The following is a 17,890-nucleotide window of genomic DNA, read 5'->3' as shown; positions in this document are numbered from 1 at the left end:
GCTGTAGGGACTCGGAGACTCCAAGGGTCCAGGGCAGACGCGGAGGGCTTTCATTGTCGCTGCAGCATGCCGATAACTCGATCGATCGCGGATTCGAGGGACTCGTGGAGACAGTCGATAATGTTCGTAGAGTGGGTTCCTAACTTATCGAGCCTGGCAGGTAAGGAGGATTCGGGTGACTCTGTCGGTACGGTTACTTCGGCCGGTGCGCAGCGATTGGCGTTGCTCGAGACTGGTGTCCTACGGTTGGTAATGCAGGTTAAAGTGAGGGATGCGGAACAGATCGATAGGATTACTGGCGCGCTTTTCACGCAGATAAGACAGGGTTGCGATGCCGTACTTCCTTCTACGTTTTCAGCTTTTTATTACAAGAATATAGTATAAACTTTCGTTCGATAGTGTGTATGTGTGTGTCTGTGTGTGCACCGTCACCCATGAATCTTTATACATAGTGTCGCATCTCTCGTCTCCGACCAACCCCGCCCCCCATTCCCCCGGGAAACCCCTCCCACGCAGGCCACGATAGTCATAGCTTTCGATAGTTGATCGATATACGTATAATAATATATCTTGTGTAATCTTACGGTTACCTTATCTCCGCTAAGTTGTAATCTCTATATATCTCTGTATATCTTCATTTTTTTTTCTCGTTACTGGAAACATACTTGGCAATTCACGTCTAATAGTACAACGAAGCATTTTTCAATTCTTTTTTTCTTTTTTTGTTGTGTGTTCTGTTTCTCTCTTTCTCTCTCTCTCACTCTTGCGCACCTCTCTCTCTCTCTCTCTCTCTCTCTCTTTCTCTCTCTCTCTATCTCACCCTCACTCGCTCTCGCGACCTCAACGCTCGTTTCGGCTCGACGGTGACCCGCTGATCACGCGCGTTTCATTTTAATTGATATGTCAATGGGTTTTATTCTCTTAACGGCGAATTTCCAGCTCGTCCCAGGGAAAGCGTAGTTAACTGCTGAACGCCAGGCGGACCCCTTCGGTTTCTTAGGGTTATTTCCAGCTGTTTGCTGCAACAACGAAGTCGGAAAGGACACAGTGACGAGACATTGGGTCTGGCTATTTTCGACGGTTCGTTATTAGAGGCTCGGGTCAAGTTCATGGAATACGAGAACGGTAGACGGTAGACGGAAATGGAGTTGTATACGGGGTGTTGATTAATATGTAGGGGCCTGAAAGATAAATACGGAGATTCGAACCCACGACCCTTGAATACAAAGCTTAATCTACAGGACCATTTTCGCACTCTTATGATTCGTATCTTCATCAGTCACCATATTCTTTGGTCATGGGAGTCGCGATACTACAAATACGTGAGCACTTTTTTAAGGATCAAGTCTGCACTAAGTAACTTGAGGTCACTACCCTTCCAGATCAATTGAGAGTTATCATAACAATTTTTACGTTGTCCAATAAAATACTGGCATAGTTGGCAGAGATATAGTTTGATACAAGTCTTATGAGGAAAATAAGTCTGTTATTACGTTTCATGAAACGATCTAGGTTATCCTTACTTTCTTTTAACAGGGATCACTTCTCCCGCTTGGGGTCACAGAGTATATCAGAAGCGATATGGTTTTCATTGCCATCCAACAAGAAAAGGTCAAACGTAAACAACTTGATTTAGTAGCAGTCGACTGAGAAGGGGCGAGATATCATAATGTTTTTATCTTATGTAAATACTAGCTTAATCTTCAACGTCCATATTAGCTTGATCCCCGATGTAAATACTAGCCTGCCCTCTAATGTAAATATCAGCTTGACATTTATAGTAAACAATGACTCGACCTTTAACACAAATTCTAGCTTTACCCCTATTACGAATACTTGTAACTAACTCAACTTTTAACAGTCAAGTTGATCTTAGGCTTTCTCAACCTTCCAAACTCAGCGTTCATTCTCACACAACCGTGTCTTCTGTCTCTAACTGGTTCAATCTACCGTACTCAAATATAATTAATTTCACACGGTATCATTTATCAACTAAATCCAGAGTGACAAAAATTCCCTATTTTGCAAATTTGAGCTGCTCCGATTCCAAAAGCAGACTGGAAATCGCAAACGTCTATATCCGTAGCCCTCCTTTCTCACAAACCCGTTAAAAATTCATTCGTTGAATTACTTGGTCGCGTTTGTCCGCGGACTAAAATACAAATTCGCCGGAGAATAGTTCTCCAACGTCGTAAATAAAGTATGCCAAAATCTGCTCGATCAGCCTCGTTTCGCCAGGACCTTTCGTCGTCCGCGCGAAGCCAGAAATATACCAGGGCGATATTAAATGAAGCGCAACCCAGTTCCAACGAATATTCAATGAACTTTTCCCATTTTACCTCGCGGCCATTGTATACAGCTCCTCGTACCTTTGTAATATACGTCCCTATACATCGTCGGGCAGTTTTTCGATCCCTGGGGAGCAAAACAAAGTTTAGGGAAACGTCGGCGATCACGTGGAGCGCAATCTGGCGCAACGCGCGCGTTCTCACCGTACCGGAGCGTTGTTGAAGTCGATGTTCGTTCGCACGGGACGATGATGAAGCGGCTGCGGCGGTCGAAAATTATTTCCAAGCGGGGCGGTTGGATGATTCTTGTCCCCTTGCATTAGCTGCCGCAGCGCGAGAAGCTGCAACCAGAATGTTTCTTTATTTACAATTATTCCATACGGATAGACTTTTTCTACGCTTCCAAAGAGAATCTAAGTCTAACACTAAATGCTCGAGACGCCAGATCTGCTGCGACCTTCATATTATAATCTCTCGCGACCTTTCGCCCTCGGTGATGTAACGCTATGAAATCTTATAGTAATTAGTAATCTCGAGTCCACGATAAGTGTAGTACGACGTAGTTTTGGTTCCGCGAATGTTGTCTTCTCATTCGAAGGAAACGTGATGGTTTGATGCACAGGGTGTCTCAGTTTAAGTAGCATAAAAAACTCCATCGAAAAGGTTGAATATAATTTCGTCATGGGAGGTATCGTTTCCGAGAAAATTCATTTTGAAGGTTCGTGGGACATCCAGTTAATCTCGACTCTCTTCTTCCCGACTCTTTTCATTCTAACGGAGTCTACGATGTGCGATAAGCTTGCAAACATTCGACACACTTTACGTCGGCGTGCGGTGGCCTATACGGTGACTTTTTGCCAGGGTAACCCAACGACACGTGGTTTGGTTACTTTGCATCCCTTTGATGCCCCTCGTGTAACTTACCCCGAAAAACATTATGCACGGAAACCTCGGCGTCCCGCTTTAGCAAGTATAATCCTTCACCCACCGAACGAGGTGTCCGCGATAAATTTATTAAAATGCATTGTAAATTTATGTATCCGCGATATGTCATTCGCGAAAGTGCTCATTGAATCTTCGATCGGAGCCTGTCGTTGACACCGGAGTACCATCTTTGACTTGTTTATGTCCAAACCTTTGGGTTAAAAAACGGGCCAACACGAATTTTTATGGCGTTTGTTTACTAGAAAATTTTCGAAGCGACCGTTCTACGCGAGTTTGCACAATTTAGTTGCATTCGCGATAAAATTCCCTTTGTTCTATAAAACCTACAAAACTGTTCTATTGTCCCCTCTAATTCATTTTATCCTGTATTCGAAACAGCCCGTTATTCACACTGAAATTTCCCTCTCACCGACAATCTGTTGACGTCATTCTCTCCCCTTCCTTGTCAACAACATTTTACACGTTCAAGGAACAAGGCGCGCCTCTCGTTTCGCGAATAAATCGCGTGCACCTCGTCGAGATTAATTCTGGAACGCTTACCCAAGCGGCCCGCTAAACAATCGCTTCTTTAAGTGCGAAACATTTTTCAGGACCTCGATAATGCCGCGGCGGTACGTGGAAAATTACACACGCGGCGCCGCGAGCTCGTTTACACGCAGAAAGCGGAGATGTTTCCGTTCGTGCACAGGTTGTTTAATTTTCCGAGAGTAACCATGTAACGGGAAAATTGAATTCGCTGCGGACGAGTCGGCCTTTGAGTCCGTTCTCCGTTCGCGAATTAACCAACCACTCGAATTGTTACGTTTCGTACTCGCTGGGTCGTTGTTGAAGAGAGATTCATGGACAGAGGTTCGTACAATTTTCTGGAAACTACTTGGGACGCTGGGTTGGGAAGCCCTGAGTACTGTCTGATAGAGTTTGCTAAAGGACGTTGGCAACGGAAACCGAACAGTGCTTGATCCGTGGAATTTTCCTGATGAACATGGACTGACTGTTGGCTTAGTAGACCCTAAGTCCTGTGCACTAAGCACTGTCTGTTAGCGCTCTCTATATTCTGTGAAAGATCACAGTCCTCGTTACGTCGTAATATCGAAATAATGTCCCATCATAAACATACAACCGACGTTTTCTTACATGCCTATATACTATTTGCAATTCTGCACTGGAAGTTGTATGATTGACGTTCCCAGAAAGGGAAAATGGAAAGATCCTAAACCACCGAGTTAGGGCAGTCCCACACAGCCCCAGTCTCCCCAAAGATCGAGGATGTATATCGAATATCTTCTACACGAAAACAAAAACCAAACAAACAAAACGTTCAATTTTATGAATGGAAACGAAAATGAATTACGAGAACGGCGATTCAATTTACGATGGTCGAGCCATCCTTCGAATTCCCTCTTCGTTCCCAAATTAACCAGAATTACTACGGTTCCGCGTCCGAGTTACTCGCGAACCGAGCATGTTATTCCGCAAAATTTACCATTACCGTATAATTTCGTTCGTCCGTTCGCGAACCGTTTTCAATTATTGAATCGCGAACGCCCCCGGGGCAACTTTTTATTTCATATCGTCGGATCATCGTTTCGCGAAACGAGTTCCACGTTCGACGATTCTTCGCTTTCATTCCGCGGACAGAGCGATATTTCATTTCGTAGTCGTAATTTATTCTGGGCGAATCAAAACGAATCACAATCGGGATGGGCGCGTATTCGCGTCGGGGAAAAATGTAACCTCGAAAAAGAAAAAAAAAAGAGGAATCGGATTAAAATCGTTTAAACGTTCGACAAAGGACGCGGCGGTACTTCCGACGGAAGTCGATAGCCGAGTTATTGAATTCGAGATATTGTTTGCTCCCTTTGTTTCGCACGAGAGCGCGCGCACTTTCCGCGCTTTGTGCCCGCTTTTCTGAGGACAACGCACGACCGGTGGATCCCGTAATATTAAAACGCGAAATGAAACGACGACGTCGTTGCCAGCTTTTTTGATTTTCGAAAGTGCACCTATGCCCTTTCCGCGCGATCCATTCAGCTGATTGATTTCCATCCGGATGTTCATTACGTCCCGAGTGAAAGCGCTTACCCTTTTCGCGTTTTGAAAAATTACATACGTGGGGGTAATTGGGAGGGCCGTTCGCGAATTAAACCACACCTCCCCTCCCCCCTCTGTCTCTCTCTCTCTTTCCCCGCTGGAGTTATATACCGAACATGACAGACCGGGTCATTTTGCAAAATTTCCTGTGGACTACTTCGTGGGTTCGGTCTGTAGACCCCAAGCTGTGTCAGATGACCCTAATGTGTACTGCAAAAGGACGTAGGTTACGCGAGGAAGCGTGGCCGGGTGTGTTTTGTAACAAGACATGGACTATTTCTAGCTGCATTTTGAGGAAAAAGCATAATCTACTCGGGGTGATGAGGGAACAGACCCTATGTATTGTGTGTGGCGTTAAGTGCGTTCTGGAAAAGAACATTCGAGACGGTAATGGGGTCTGAGGCAGTACTAGTCACCGTAGGGGCCCCTTACACGGCTGCTTCCCCTTCTCCACGCCGCAGCTGCGCCAGGCATCTGCGCCGTGGTCGAACGCGTACTGTAAGGAGACCGCCATGACTGGCTAGTGGTAGCAAACACTATAGACAACACTTGGATGCTATTTGGACACCGCTGAAAGGGTGTCTTGGCCTCCATTAGACTTATGTGTATATTTAGATACGCTGCGATAAAAGCCATGAATTATTAGTTGAAATCAAGCAACGTCCGATGGCCCCAACTTTACGTTGCAAATGGACGCGGATTATTAAGGGTAATCGTTCTGCAGGCCTAAAGTCAGCGGTAGGCAACATATTACTCGCGTGTTAAGCCGTGACCCGCGCCGCCATAACAATTGGCCTATCAGTGGAACAAATGCGAGCAGATATTTTCACAATTCGCGGTGTAATTGGTAGGGCCATTGTGTAATTGCCGTGTTTTAACAACGGTCGTCGCGAGTAATGGGCGGCGATAATGGCGGCCATAAGTGAATTCGCTCAACCTCCCGAATAATTGGAAAATTAATTCGCAGATTTAGCGTTCCAAAGATGCAATCGTTCAAATTTAATCATTGCGTTTCCCGAGCTATATGAAACAATTATCGTAAAGTACTCGTTCGGAAATTAATACGGGACGGACCTATTTACGCGCGAGTTTCGGTTATCCCCTCGTGATTGATAAATAAGAGGCTGTTATTATTTAATCACTTTACATATATACCCAGGCTGTATCAACGGTAGTTGATTTTAAGCCATGTTGACAGTAGCAGTTAAACGAAGAGGGCGTCGCACTCCGAATAAAATTGTTAGCGAATGGACGCTTAATAAAATTCTACTCGTAATCGAACTTTCCGAACGATTAAAAATTTAAGTCTACGTAAACCAGTTACCCCGTCCCGTTAAGCACTGCTGATCTAATACGCTTAAGGAGTCCGAAGTTAGCTCTTCGCTTTATTATCCAACAATATGATTTACCGCGTCGGGACGGTTCGTCCAGAAAGAAAGAAAACGCATTAAGTCATCAAAGTGTAATCTCGAGATGATAAAGAGCCCACGTAAACCAATTTCCTTTGTTGCCCGGTCGTGTGCGCCACACGCCGGCGAGATTACGCTCGTCCCTGGCCACGCGAAATCGTTAAAAGAACATCAGAAACTACTTTCGTGCGTGAGTTACTGCAATTCCTCAAGTCGTCCCGGCCAGATACGATCCCTTCCCCCGGCCGCCGTTCGAAACGAAATAAAGTTCCAGACCGCGGCGCCGCATTTTCGATCCCACGCCTCGAAAGAGAAGGACGACCCTGGAGACGCGATATCAGGCGCGAGAATCTCGACGTCGAATCTTTTGTGGCGGAGCCAAAGAAAGTGACTAGTCGCGTTTTGGAAATCAGATGTTTCTGGGTTACGGCCTCTGTGTTGTACTTGATTAGGCGGTAATATGCAAATCTAGGCTAGCGAGGTCACTGGCTTCGTTTCGGTGCGCATTTCTTAGCTATTCGAAGGTGGACATCTTTGAACGTAAGAGTCAAAACGTCTCTAGATGGAGAAGGAATAAAAGGTGCGCGTTAATAAAACAGGAGTATGTGCGAACACCTTAGGAGAACCACCGAAGGGGTGGTGAAAGTGGGGCGGGGATTCCCGTCTCTAAGAAATCGTTCAAGGTTGAGGCTGATTGATATTCAGTGGGACTGTCTGGCACGGCGTTAAGTTGGCATGTCGTCGGCTGATCGAAAAGCGTGACGATGCTCACCTGCTGCTTCGTGATGTATATCGGCTTGTTCAGGATGATCCACGTGGTGGTCTCGTGGCAGGCTGGCATCGTGGTGGAGCCGTCGTACGTCATGTAATATTTCGTGTCCGGCAGGAGTTCGTGCACCACGAAACGCTTAATCTCCATCGTCTGGCCTGTGTGCAATCGGTTAGGATCGATATCGCGGGATCATGACAAGCACCGTGACGCGCATACGTACCCCAATTAGTATCGACGTACCTGTACACACGCCACCTACACCTAACGTAATACCGCCGATCACCTTACGTGGCTGCCGCGTTCCCAGTCACTTAACGGCTAATGCCTGGGAGAAAAGTTCGCGTGCTATCGCGGACCACGGGCAATTTCGACCCCTGCCAAGTTTGCGAGTTTCCGGTCTACACGTGCATAACCGTGTCGCGATCGAGGCAGGAGTCAACGGCGACCCGTGCACCTGCCTACCGGCATCTCCGTTGCTTTAGGTAACTTTCTGGCGTACCTCCGCTCGCAGATTGGGTTACGCGTGTTTGAGAGATCGAGGCGACTGTTGGGGATTTCCCTAGCTAGCGTAGGCTGCCAATCATAAGTTCTGGACCATATTTTGTAGGGATTAACAGTGGGAGGCTATCTCCGATTTTTGTAGAACTTGGTTGACTCGGAACCGTTCCAAAGTGTGATGAAATTGTGGCCTTGGACTTATGATCTGCAGAGATCCTAATTTTTACACGCTGTGGTTGAAATCTGTTTATCGCTATCAGTAAGGAGAGGCGATTCTTCTCTTCAGTTTTATTTGCCCATAAGCAGTTTTTCTCGAAGAATAAAGAGGTTGGAACCCATTACCTGTAATTAATGTCAGATTCCTCGCAGCAACTTAAATACCGACGCGATTGTATAAAGAACAATTTTTAAATTAAATTAATAATACTCCAAGTGGAATTTAATATCTGGAAACGCCCCAACTTGGCAACATTCAGTTTCCTCTTTAAAAACTTCTACTTCCACCCTTATTCTCAGGCTTGTGTCTATCTACCACTCTGTTCAGGTACGTCTGAACCTGAAATTTTCATTTATTTATAGACGCAAGTACCTAGAATGTTCGAGCGCATTCTAGTAACAATATGAAAATCGAAATGTTTGGCGAATATCGCATCTATAAATATTCGAAAACCTTCAGGATCGTTTAACCGACCTAACCCTCGGCTGGTCGGATGAAATCAATATGACCCAGGGTGTTCTCGCCAAGCGTCGTAACTGATACAGCACTCGTTCGTTTCAGACTTTTCGCGCCCGAGTCTACAAATATTTACGTATCGACTTGTGAAAACAAACATGGCACGGGATTATTATAGCAACGGTTATTCGCTGCAGAAATATTTACGGGGAAGTTATCACCGCATTCATTCGAGACAATTTCTAACGTTTCGCGTAGCTAGGGAAATACGACGAGAAGTATTTTTCCACCGGCGGAACCTCGATCCGAAATTGCGAAATATTAGATGTCACGGCGTTGGAAAAAATGAGGGGGCTGACAGTACAGCCCTCTGGGGCTGACCTCATAGCGGTATCACATATGTCACATAAAGGACCTGAGAGAACCATAAGATATCAAAGACGAATTTCGTCGCCATCAGCCGGCGACACTTTATGTGGCTCGCCCTACATAAAGAATCCCAACTCTAAAATACGATAAAAAGTTTGACCCCATTTTTAAATAATTCCACGGCAAAGCAACTTACGGCGCCTTAACTGAGACACTAATATTGTCAGCCTCTTCGGGCATGAATTACTCGTTTCAAATAAACATAACCGAATGTTAATTAGACCGAATGTTCACTAATTCGTGAAAGAGTTCCCACAAAAAGTTTGGCAACGGATTTTACATCCTACGTCGGCGTCGACGTTGAGTTTAAATAGATTCCACGCATATCAACATCCCTGAACGGCGCAAGACGCCCCCTTCTCCCCTTAATCAAGCAGATCTCATCAGACCAGTTACCTAATTTCGCCCTACGCGGAGCCGGAGCTGATTCCTTTCTTTCGGGCGTCCCTGCTCTCGGCAATCGCGATATAGTCGCGAGTATCTCGACAGAAACTCGTGAAACTCGAGTCTGTCTGGCACGCGAATGGCGTGCGGGCTTTCTCTAAGTTCGGTATTAAACTACTCGTGCTCTCACCTTCGTATTTGATATTATCCAGCTGTTCGGTGAATATTCGCAGCTCCGGGTTCGAGCGATCCCCCACCTGAAAAGCCAACGGAGAGGGTATCTATGACGTATCGCTTACTCCGATCTATCGCCGGCGATTCGATCTTTCGAGGGGTGGCTCGGTATACGGGCAAAGAGATTAGGCATGTACCTGGAGGAGCAGCGACACGGCGACGATGCCCTGCGCCCTGTGCAGGGCGTCCGAGAAGTTGTTGTAGAGCAGCGAGTTGAATCCGAATATTTGCAGCTGCGGGACAGAAATGCGAGATCGCGTTAGCAAAGTATTCGCCAGCCCCGGGGACAACAGGGAGAAAAAGAGTCGGTCGATAGGCGTGCCGGAAGCGAAACTCGAACCCAGACGGTCGCTGGACCGCGACCGGTGGTCCGACCAATCGAGCCACCATGTCCATCGACAGATTCCTATTCTCTGATGTTGCTGTTTCATACAAATTTTATGTGGGAGGGTTATCCCATTTCTGGTAATTGTAGCGAGAGTGAGTGGTCTAGGTCACGGGACCAATTCATGGGCTGTAAGTTTAATAGTCAAAGGGTCCTCTACTGGTTCCTCAGGTTAACGAGTGTCAAAGTCGTACGTTTCAGCGTAAAAGAGTAAAGAATATGTGGATTGGATTGTTTCAGCGTTAAAAGACTTAAAATAAATGGTCTGAATAATCCATTATATAGTGTCCTAGCGAAACCGCAGTATTTATCCCAAAAATTATCGGAGCAGAAGTTAACTCCTGTGAAATAATAAACTAGAAATTGATGTTTAAAATATTGCCTGCCGGAAATTGGATTGTTCGTGGATGATATTTTGCGTGTTCAATGGACAAATTAAAAACGCGTCGGAATGGATAAAGCCATCGCGAATGGTTTATCTTTTATTGTTCAATTTTGTTCCAATATCCCTGACACATCGGGAACACCAATTTCAAATTTTCTCGCCGCGAAGCGTATAAAATCTCCACTGGAGGCTTTCCGTTATAACGACCTGTTGTTAAAGGTCCACATTATTTTAGCCCGTGCAGTTTCACGGTTATTTTAATACTTGTAAAGAAAACCACTCGACCCAAATATTAAAAAATTCTGAAACCTCGACGGCTACAAAAAAAAAGGTTACCGTATAAAAATAAGTATCTCCAATTTTCAGATTTTCTTTTTCGTATTGACAGACAATATTCAAACAAATTATTTCTCTCGGACATTGAATAAATTTGCGGCGAAAAGTTCAATATTACGCGATATAACAAACTCGATGCACTTCAAAAGTTTCGTAATTTTTTAAAATTTCCAATTTATTTAACTTTCCTCGTGAATGTACTCTCCACTTAGTAACCCGCAAACTGTTAAAAGCTATATATTTCCCGGCATGTATATCGCGATTCTATACTAGTAACCCAGTTGAGTGTTCTGACCCAGTTAAGGGATGAATACTTCAGTTTAGGAAAAGTCGAAAGTAACGATTTCAACGTTAATCAGTTTAAATCACGCCACCGTGGCAAGTAAAGGTAACAAAGCGAAGAGTTCGTATGATTTCTCTGATTTCATTTCCTTTGATTCCTCTTTATTTCTTAACTTAGATTTATTTTGGATTACAGGGAAGTACTGATTAAATCGCTGTCTGTGTCAGCAAATGGAAACATCTAGGTAGAGTGTCTGTATAGGAACTCAAGTGGAATGAGAAAATCAATGATCAGACAAGCACTCCGCAATTCGGAGAAGAAGTCAAATTAATATCGTCTGTAGTGAAATTAAAGCTGAATTCGTCGATTGGATTAACAAACGCAATAATTTCCACAAGAATTTAATTTAAAAATCTAAATAATCGATATTTACATTTTACGAACAAAATTTGTACCAATGAATGTCTGAGGGTTGTAGCTAAATAAACCGAATTGAATTCAAGCGGTGGAAATTAATATGCGGCTCGGAGAAACTGTTAATAAAACTGTCTTCGTTCCCGGGGGAAGACATTTAAGAGACAGCGGTATTGGAAAACTGCCTTTCGAATTGAACAAAAGTTGAAACGAGAATTATTTCCCTTTACGACTCTTCTTTTATGAAACGAGCCATTTTACACGGTAATAAACACAAAAACTAGAAGTATTTTATGACCTGGTAATGTGAACTTAATGAAATCGATAAAACAGTAATTTCAGACTATTTCCAATAATACAAATTTCAGAATTGGTTTCTTTATGATTCACTTCTACAACTCTTGCTCGATCCAGATGAAATTGTATTCAGTTACTTTCTATGCTCCAGCTAAAAAAATACTCTACCTAATCTGTAAAAGTATCAGCTACAATTATTATTAACCAATACCAATGTTTCTATTGTTCCAGAAAGTCGCAACTCAAAGACCAAGAAGGAAAGATTTACCTCTGGCCCTCAGGAGCTGTAGCGGTGTTTTTGTAAGCTACAGTATGGGCTTACCAACCCCGAGGTACACTAACTAGAGGGGAGCCAGCAGGCCTCCAAAGAGATGAGTTGTCATGCGACAAAGAGATAAGAAGTTATAAACTTAAACGCATCCTGAGCAGGGAGGCGATCAGGTCTATTTCCCGTATAAGGGCAAACCATTATAATTTAAATGAATCTCTAGCGAGAAAGGGTATTAAAGAGAATAAGATGATAGCAATGTAAAATATGTATTCACAGGAAAAGTGAAAACAGTCAGATATGACTACACTATAATAAAGAAAAAGCAAAGCAATGCAAAGGCCTACCTCTGCAGGAAACGCGTGTCCATCCACCGTGTGCTCGCTACCAGTCCGATCGTCCAGGCCAAAGTGCAGATGGATCTCGTGGAACTGGTAACGGTAGCTGAGGGGCCCGCCAGAGATGTTGACGGGATGACGCGTGTCGTTGTCGTTCACGGCGAAGACCACGCTGTGGCCGGTGTTCGCGAGGACCCCGCTGACCTTGTGCTTGTCCAGATTCAGGGGCTGAAGGTTCGGGTCGAAGAGAAGCCTGGAAGGCTCGAGGTTCACCGGCGATTGGCGTCTGCCTTTGTGGCAGAGCCACCACTCGGGATTGATGAGACCCCAGAAGCCGGGACCTTCGAAATCGAGACGATTAGATACTCGAACGAGGCTTTCGGGCATCGATTAACCCGACCCTCGAGACTGGTAACAAGTTCGAAACGAAGTTCCCGCTACGCTAAGCCAGGGGGATTAGCCGGGGTATGAAATTATTCAGGGATCGTAGCAGAGTCGAGTGCTAACGGGTTTATCGTTTTATAAAATTAAGCACTCGCGAACAAGCTTGACGTCTTAGTCGGGTACTTTTTGGATCAGAAACGGGGATTCCTGCTCTTTTAACCATTTAAATGGAACGGCTAGGCTCTCTGACGATTAGCGCCAGGAATAAAAAGTATTTTTCTCTGTTCTTTTCGCGAAAAAAGGGCGATGTTAGTCGCGAGCTGGAGTCTGGACTGTTCGAATGCATGAGGTGCATTGAAATGGTATGAAGAAAATCAGAGTGTTCGAATATTAACAGTCGAATATCACAAAAATGTACACAGAACTTCGAATAGAAAATTGTGAGCCCACGGAATGTCACTTATATTTTCCCATAGCAAAGGAATCTTTTCTTCGCGCAGATAAGGAGCGATTCGCATAGTAGAATTCCTTACCGGAAATACCGTCATAGGTCCACCATTCCTCCCAGCTGACGGGCCTAGCTTCTGCAAATAGTTCATTATCAAGAATCCGCGCGATGTCATTTATGCAACAGCAGTCCTTAACCTAGAACCAGTTCCCGGGTCGAGTAGCAAGGATATTTGGCCACACTTCGCCGAATAACGAGCCACTCGTCTTCGTTACACACTTTTCCTTCTACCGAGAACAATAATAGCTCGCTCGACGTCTCTGCTTAATCCCGAGGTGGAAAAAGTAACGTTAAAACCTGTCAGGTTAAGAACCACTGGCGCCTCTACACGGCCGCGTCGTAATACCTTGTATCAAAACGATAACAAACACTCCCCAGACGCCCAGGAAGACGGAACTGAATGGGGCCATTCCTAGCGCTGCGCAGTCTTCGTCAATTGTACATCATTCGTCTCGATTCTACAAAGCACATACAGGAAAAATAAAAGTTACCAGTTGATCCATACGCGATCCATGCTCGTCGTCCTCCCACGCAGCGGTGTCGGACAATGCGTGATCCTGTGATCAGTCACGATTAATGAATCCGTGTATCTAATACGATTTTCTTTCTGAGAAGTTAACCGTGGCATGGCTCAAAGAGGTATAAATAAATAAAAACGTAACGTTAACACAGGCAAAACTTTCCAATGGTGATTTAAATAGCCAGCAATCAGTAGCCATGATTAATGAATAGTCAGACAAGATCAGCCCTGAATGATCACAAACTACTGATTCGCGATTACACGTTACCAATGTAGCTTTCGACCACCGATCAACCTGACAACTGCGAATAATTATCGCAAAATTAATCGCCGGGGTAATCACTGCCCAACTCCGCCACGTGGTGACCAATTCTGTCCCCTCTCTCAGCACGCTCGCGAATTTGATAGAATCCAGCAATCGGCGATCGCGATCGTCGAACCGTTCAGGAATGGAAGAGGAACGATAACAATCGATCCACGGGCCGGAATGTCAAAGCACCCCGTGTAGAAAGGACTTTTAATTAACTAGCGTCACGCGAGCGTTCCGACTCGAGGATCTCCGCCGAGCTAGGGATCGCAGAGGCTACTGAACCCTGTTGGCTCCTCGAGAGGCGACGCGTGTCGCTGGCGATAAGAGGAGCAGCTTGGACGAGAAAGAAAAGACAAATCCGCAGTCATCGTCGTCGGGTAGGACGCTCGAAAGGAGGTGGGGGTTCCCCACTCGATCCCCCACCCTATGAATGCCACTCCACCCCGTTCCACGGCACTCGAAGCAGTGGTATTCTTAGGTCAGGAAAACTCGAGTGGAGTCCCTTCGGCGGTCGATCGATCGATACGGTAGATCCGATCTCGCGAAAGTGTCTCCAACCTACACAGAAGAGACGAGAGCCCTCCTTGTCCCCGGCACGATGACTCGGCTCTCACCTCCGCGTTTTTCTTTCACAACTCGCGAGACTTGTTCCGTTGCACTCGACCATTCCGCTACCGACGCGTCAAAGTTCCCCGCATGTGGAGAGGCTTTGAGTTGGGGGAGTCTTGGGGTCTAGTTCTCATCGTATATCGACATGCAGTTGGGTTCTTTGTAAGCAATCGTGGGACATGATTGGTAACTTTGGAGGTAATGGGACCTTTGTGTCGATGGACTCAAAAAACCGTCTGAGAGACCTAGGACTACTCTTTCGATGTTTGAACTCTACTGTTGTTCAAGAAGGCATGTGAACTGTCTCATGGTATGGCGTCTAGGAAGATTGCTCTATGTGTATGAACAATTTTGAAAGATTTACTATCGAGTATTCTGTGTCATATAGACTACAACCTGGTAGGAGTACTATTGCGTTTAACTAATTTTATAACACTCTAGTCCTGCAAAGAATTATGGAGGAGAATGCCTCTGGATAGACCACTGCCAGTATTGCTATCATAAAAGGAGGAAAACTGGATCTTTTCACTTCGTAGACATAACCCAGGAACGCTCTAGCTATTTGCTTTACCTGTACTAATCCCTGGTTCAAAAGTAGATTTACTGATTAGTTTTTGAAAAAGGCTTAAACAAAAATGTCCCCACATCAAGTAATAGAATCGCTACAATAAATGGAATTTAGATTCATGGGTAGGATTGTTATCACAGCAAAAAGATTGGACGCGAATGAAGTATCAGAACCTTCGAGACACGTTCAAGCGCTGGTTAAGACTTGGCGTCACAATCTGATGACTAATAGGCTTCCTATCATAAGAATAGGAAGACCAGAATTATTGAAAATACTTCACTACTTGTCAAGATTTCATGATACATCCTCGACTAACAAGATTGCTATCATAAAAGGATGAATACAGATACCTGTCACAACGTGGCCATCACTCGCCAACACTCTATCCTCCTTATTTTATCAGTACTCAGGAAAGTACTTTAACACGAGACTCTGTAGTCTCTGAAGAAGGTTCACTGGATTAATGACTGACAGGACTATCACCACAACAGTAGTATCTCTCGAAGACGCTTCAGCTCCTCGGGTTCTAGGTTTGGAAAGCTGTACCCTCCACGACGTAACAGGACGATGCTACCTACCCGACCGAAGCCGCTCTCATCGTAAGTGCGAAAGAGCATTCCTTAGAGTGCAACGACTCGACTTACGGTTCTCGGCGAGTCACCTCCTGCGTCGACCCGTTTCATAGAAAGCGTCCGGAACGGTTCGACAACTCCGTTTCGACACGATCCCTTATCCTTCCGGAGGGGGGAGGGCCAACTGCACGACCAAGCGAGGACGTCAGAGGACTCAAGCGACACTACGCGACTGAACCGTCCACATCTCGTTCACACACTCGCGGTACGCGTCCCACAGCCAGGGATCCTCTGGTCGGTCGCGACGTTCGATCGCTAGGATTCAGCGGGAGGATCGTCCTCTTGGAGGATTGATCCGTCCACCAGCCGATCTGACGGGTGGCGTTCGTGGCAGAGTCGCGAGCGAGGGCGGAGAAAAAAGCGTGAGCGCCGAGAGGAGAGACAGAGGCGAGCGTAGGGTCGGCCGCGGGCGAGACTGGTGGGAGGACGAGCGTGCGGAATCGATCGGCGAAACGCGCGATGTTGTGCGGCCGAAATTTCGCGTGACGAGCGAAACGGGTTAGGCTCCTGCGGAAATCAATAAACGGCGATCGCGTGGACGCCAGGCGGAGGATCCACCGGAGTCCCCCAGACTTTGGGGTTCTTTGCACCGAGACCGCCTCGCGTTCCTACCCGGGGAGTCCCCGATTTCGAGCGATACCGACCGTGTACGCAAGACGTCGGATCCCCAGAGTTCTCCGGAGTCCTCGAGACTTTGGGTCCGTTGCTCTGTGTTCCGCTCGCGTTCCACTCGAGCGATGTCTTCGATACTGACCGTGGGCGCGGGTCGAGGATCCCCCAGAGTCTTCTGGAGTCCTTCGGAATCTGTTGCTTGGAGTTTGCTTCGCGTTCCACCCAGTAGAAACGCTCGACACTACCCGTGGAGGCTAGACGGAGGATACCCAGAGTCCTCTGGAAGCCCCGCGGTTCGCGTCTATTTTACTGAACTCGTCTTGCGTTCCAGCCGGGGGGGGATAAGTCCTCGAGTTTGGTCGGTACTGACCCTTTACGCGAGGCGGAGGATCCCCAGAGTCCTCTGGAGTCCCTCGGAGTCTGTTGCTCAGCGGAAGTCTTCGATCCTGGCCGATACTGACCGCGGACGACGACCAGGACTATGTCGCGTCTCTTCCCCACTTCCGACTCCTTCACGCGCTTTTCCACCTGGGCACTCGCACCTATGACAGGGCAGCACGCAACCGAGAACTCCAGACGATAGACGTGGGCACGCCTGTGGCGAGTGTCGGGGGGCTCTTGGCCCAGGGGCCGAGAGAGCTTTTTTCTCCCACGGAATAATTTCGTTAAAAGCGCGGCCCGCGCCTCGCGAAGGAACGACGAAGGAGGAACGACTGCCCTACGAGGCCGCTGTGTACGTTCCTCCTACCTCTCTCTCTCACTCCCACCCGATCTGTACTCCATCTAGATCTCCGTCAGGCCTTTCAGGCGCCGCCTACGACACGCATGCGCGACTCCTGTCCTTTCCTCTCTCGTTTCGCCAGGTGTCCTCCTCTGGCCAAGTGCGTTGCACTCGTTTGCTCCCGTATCGGGTGGCCCTCCTCGCCGTTCGGCCACATCGATGCTTCCGGACACGGCGGAACGAGCGTTTCGCGCCTCCGCGCTCTTCCACTCGGGCTTCCTCGTCGCGAAGCGACGTAGGACGTCTGCGCACATGCCAGGACGTGGCAAGGACGGAGCGTTCCTTCGGGGAGCGATACATCTGTACCGGTTATAGGAGCCCTCTTTCCTTCCACCGGGGCCAGCGCGATCCCTAATGAATCGACCTTTTCGAGATGTTTGACCCTACCCCCGGCGCGGGGATAATCAATGGGCAGCGATGGTTATCGAGTCACCGTGCCACCCGAAATTCCTCGCTCGATCACGATTCCCGGCTGTCGTTCTATCCATCCGATCGCTCTTCCCACCCTAACCGATTAACCCTTACGTTAATAACCAG

At 46.6% G+C, this 17,890-nt stretch overlaps 1 protein-coding gene across 5 annotated transcripts; it reads right to left on the bottom strand.

The window, feature by feature from the left end:
* Positions 1–604: 604 nt before the first annotated feature.
* On the bottom strand, positions 605–17,339 carry LOC128896684 (carbonic anhydrase-related protein 10). 5 transcript variants are annotated; one of them, XM_054160083.1, is made up of 10 exons: positions 16,715–17,339; positions 13,668–13,779; positions 13,347–13,397; positions 12,439–12,770; positions 9,861–9,956; positions 9,680–9,746; positions 7,506–7,660; positions 2,498–2,629; positions 2,370–2,415; positions 605–1,019 (listed from the first exon to the last, which is right to left on the bottom strand). In XM_054160083.1, exons 2-10 carry the CDS (start codon positions 13,729–13,731, stop codon positions 1,003–1,005), a joined length of 960 nt encoding a protein of 319 aa, XP_054016058.1. In that variant the 5' UTR covers positions 13,732–13,779; positions 16,715–17,339; the 3' UTR covers positions 605–1,002. The 5 variants fall into 5 exon arrangements, with proteins under 5 accessions (XP_054016058.1, XP_054016076.1, XP_054016047.1 ...); XM_054160101.1 differs by having other exon boundaries at positions 16,943–17,339; XM_054160072.1 differs by having other exon boundaries at positions 16,605–17,338.
* Positions 17,340–17,890: the final 551 nt, after the last annotated feature.

The sequence above is a fragment of the Hylaeus anthracinus genome, unplaced genomic scaffold (assembly GCF_026225885.1).
Source record: "Hylaeus anthracinus isolate JK02 unplaced genomic scaffold, UHH_iyHylAnth1.0_haploid 0, whole genome shotgun sequence".
Taxonomy (NCBI): domain Eukaryota; kingdom Metazoa; phylum Arthropoda; class Insecta; order Hymenoptera; family Colletidae; genus Hylaeus; species Hylaeus anthracinus.
This window is presented reverse-complemented; position numbering and strand designations above follow the sequence as displayed.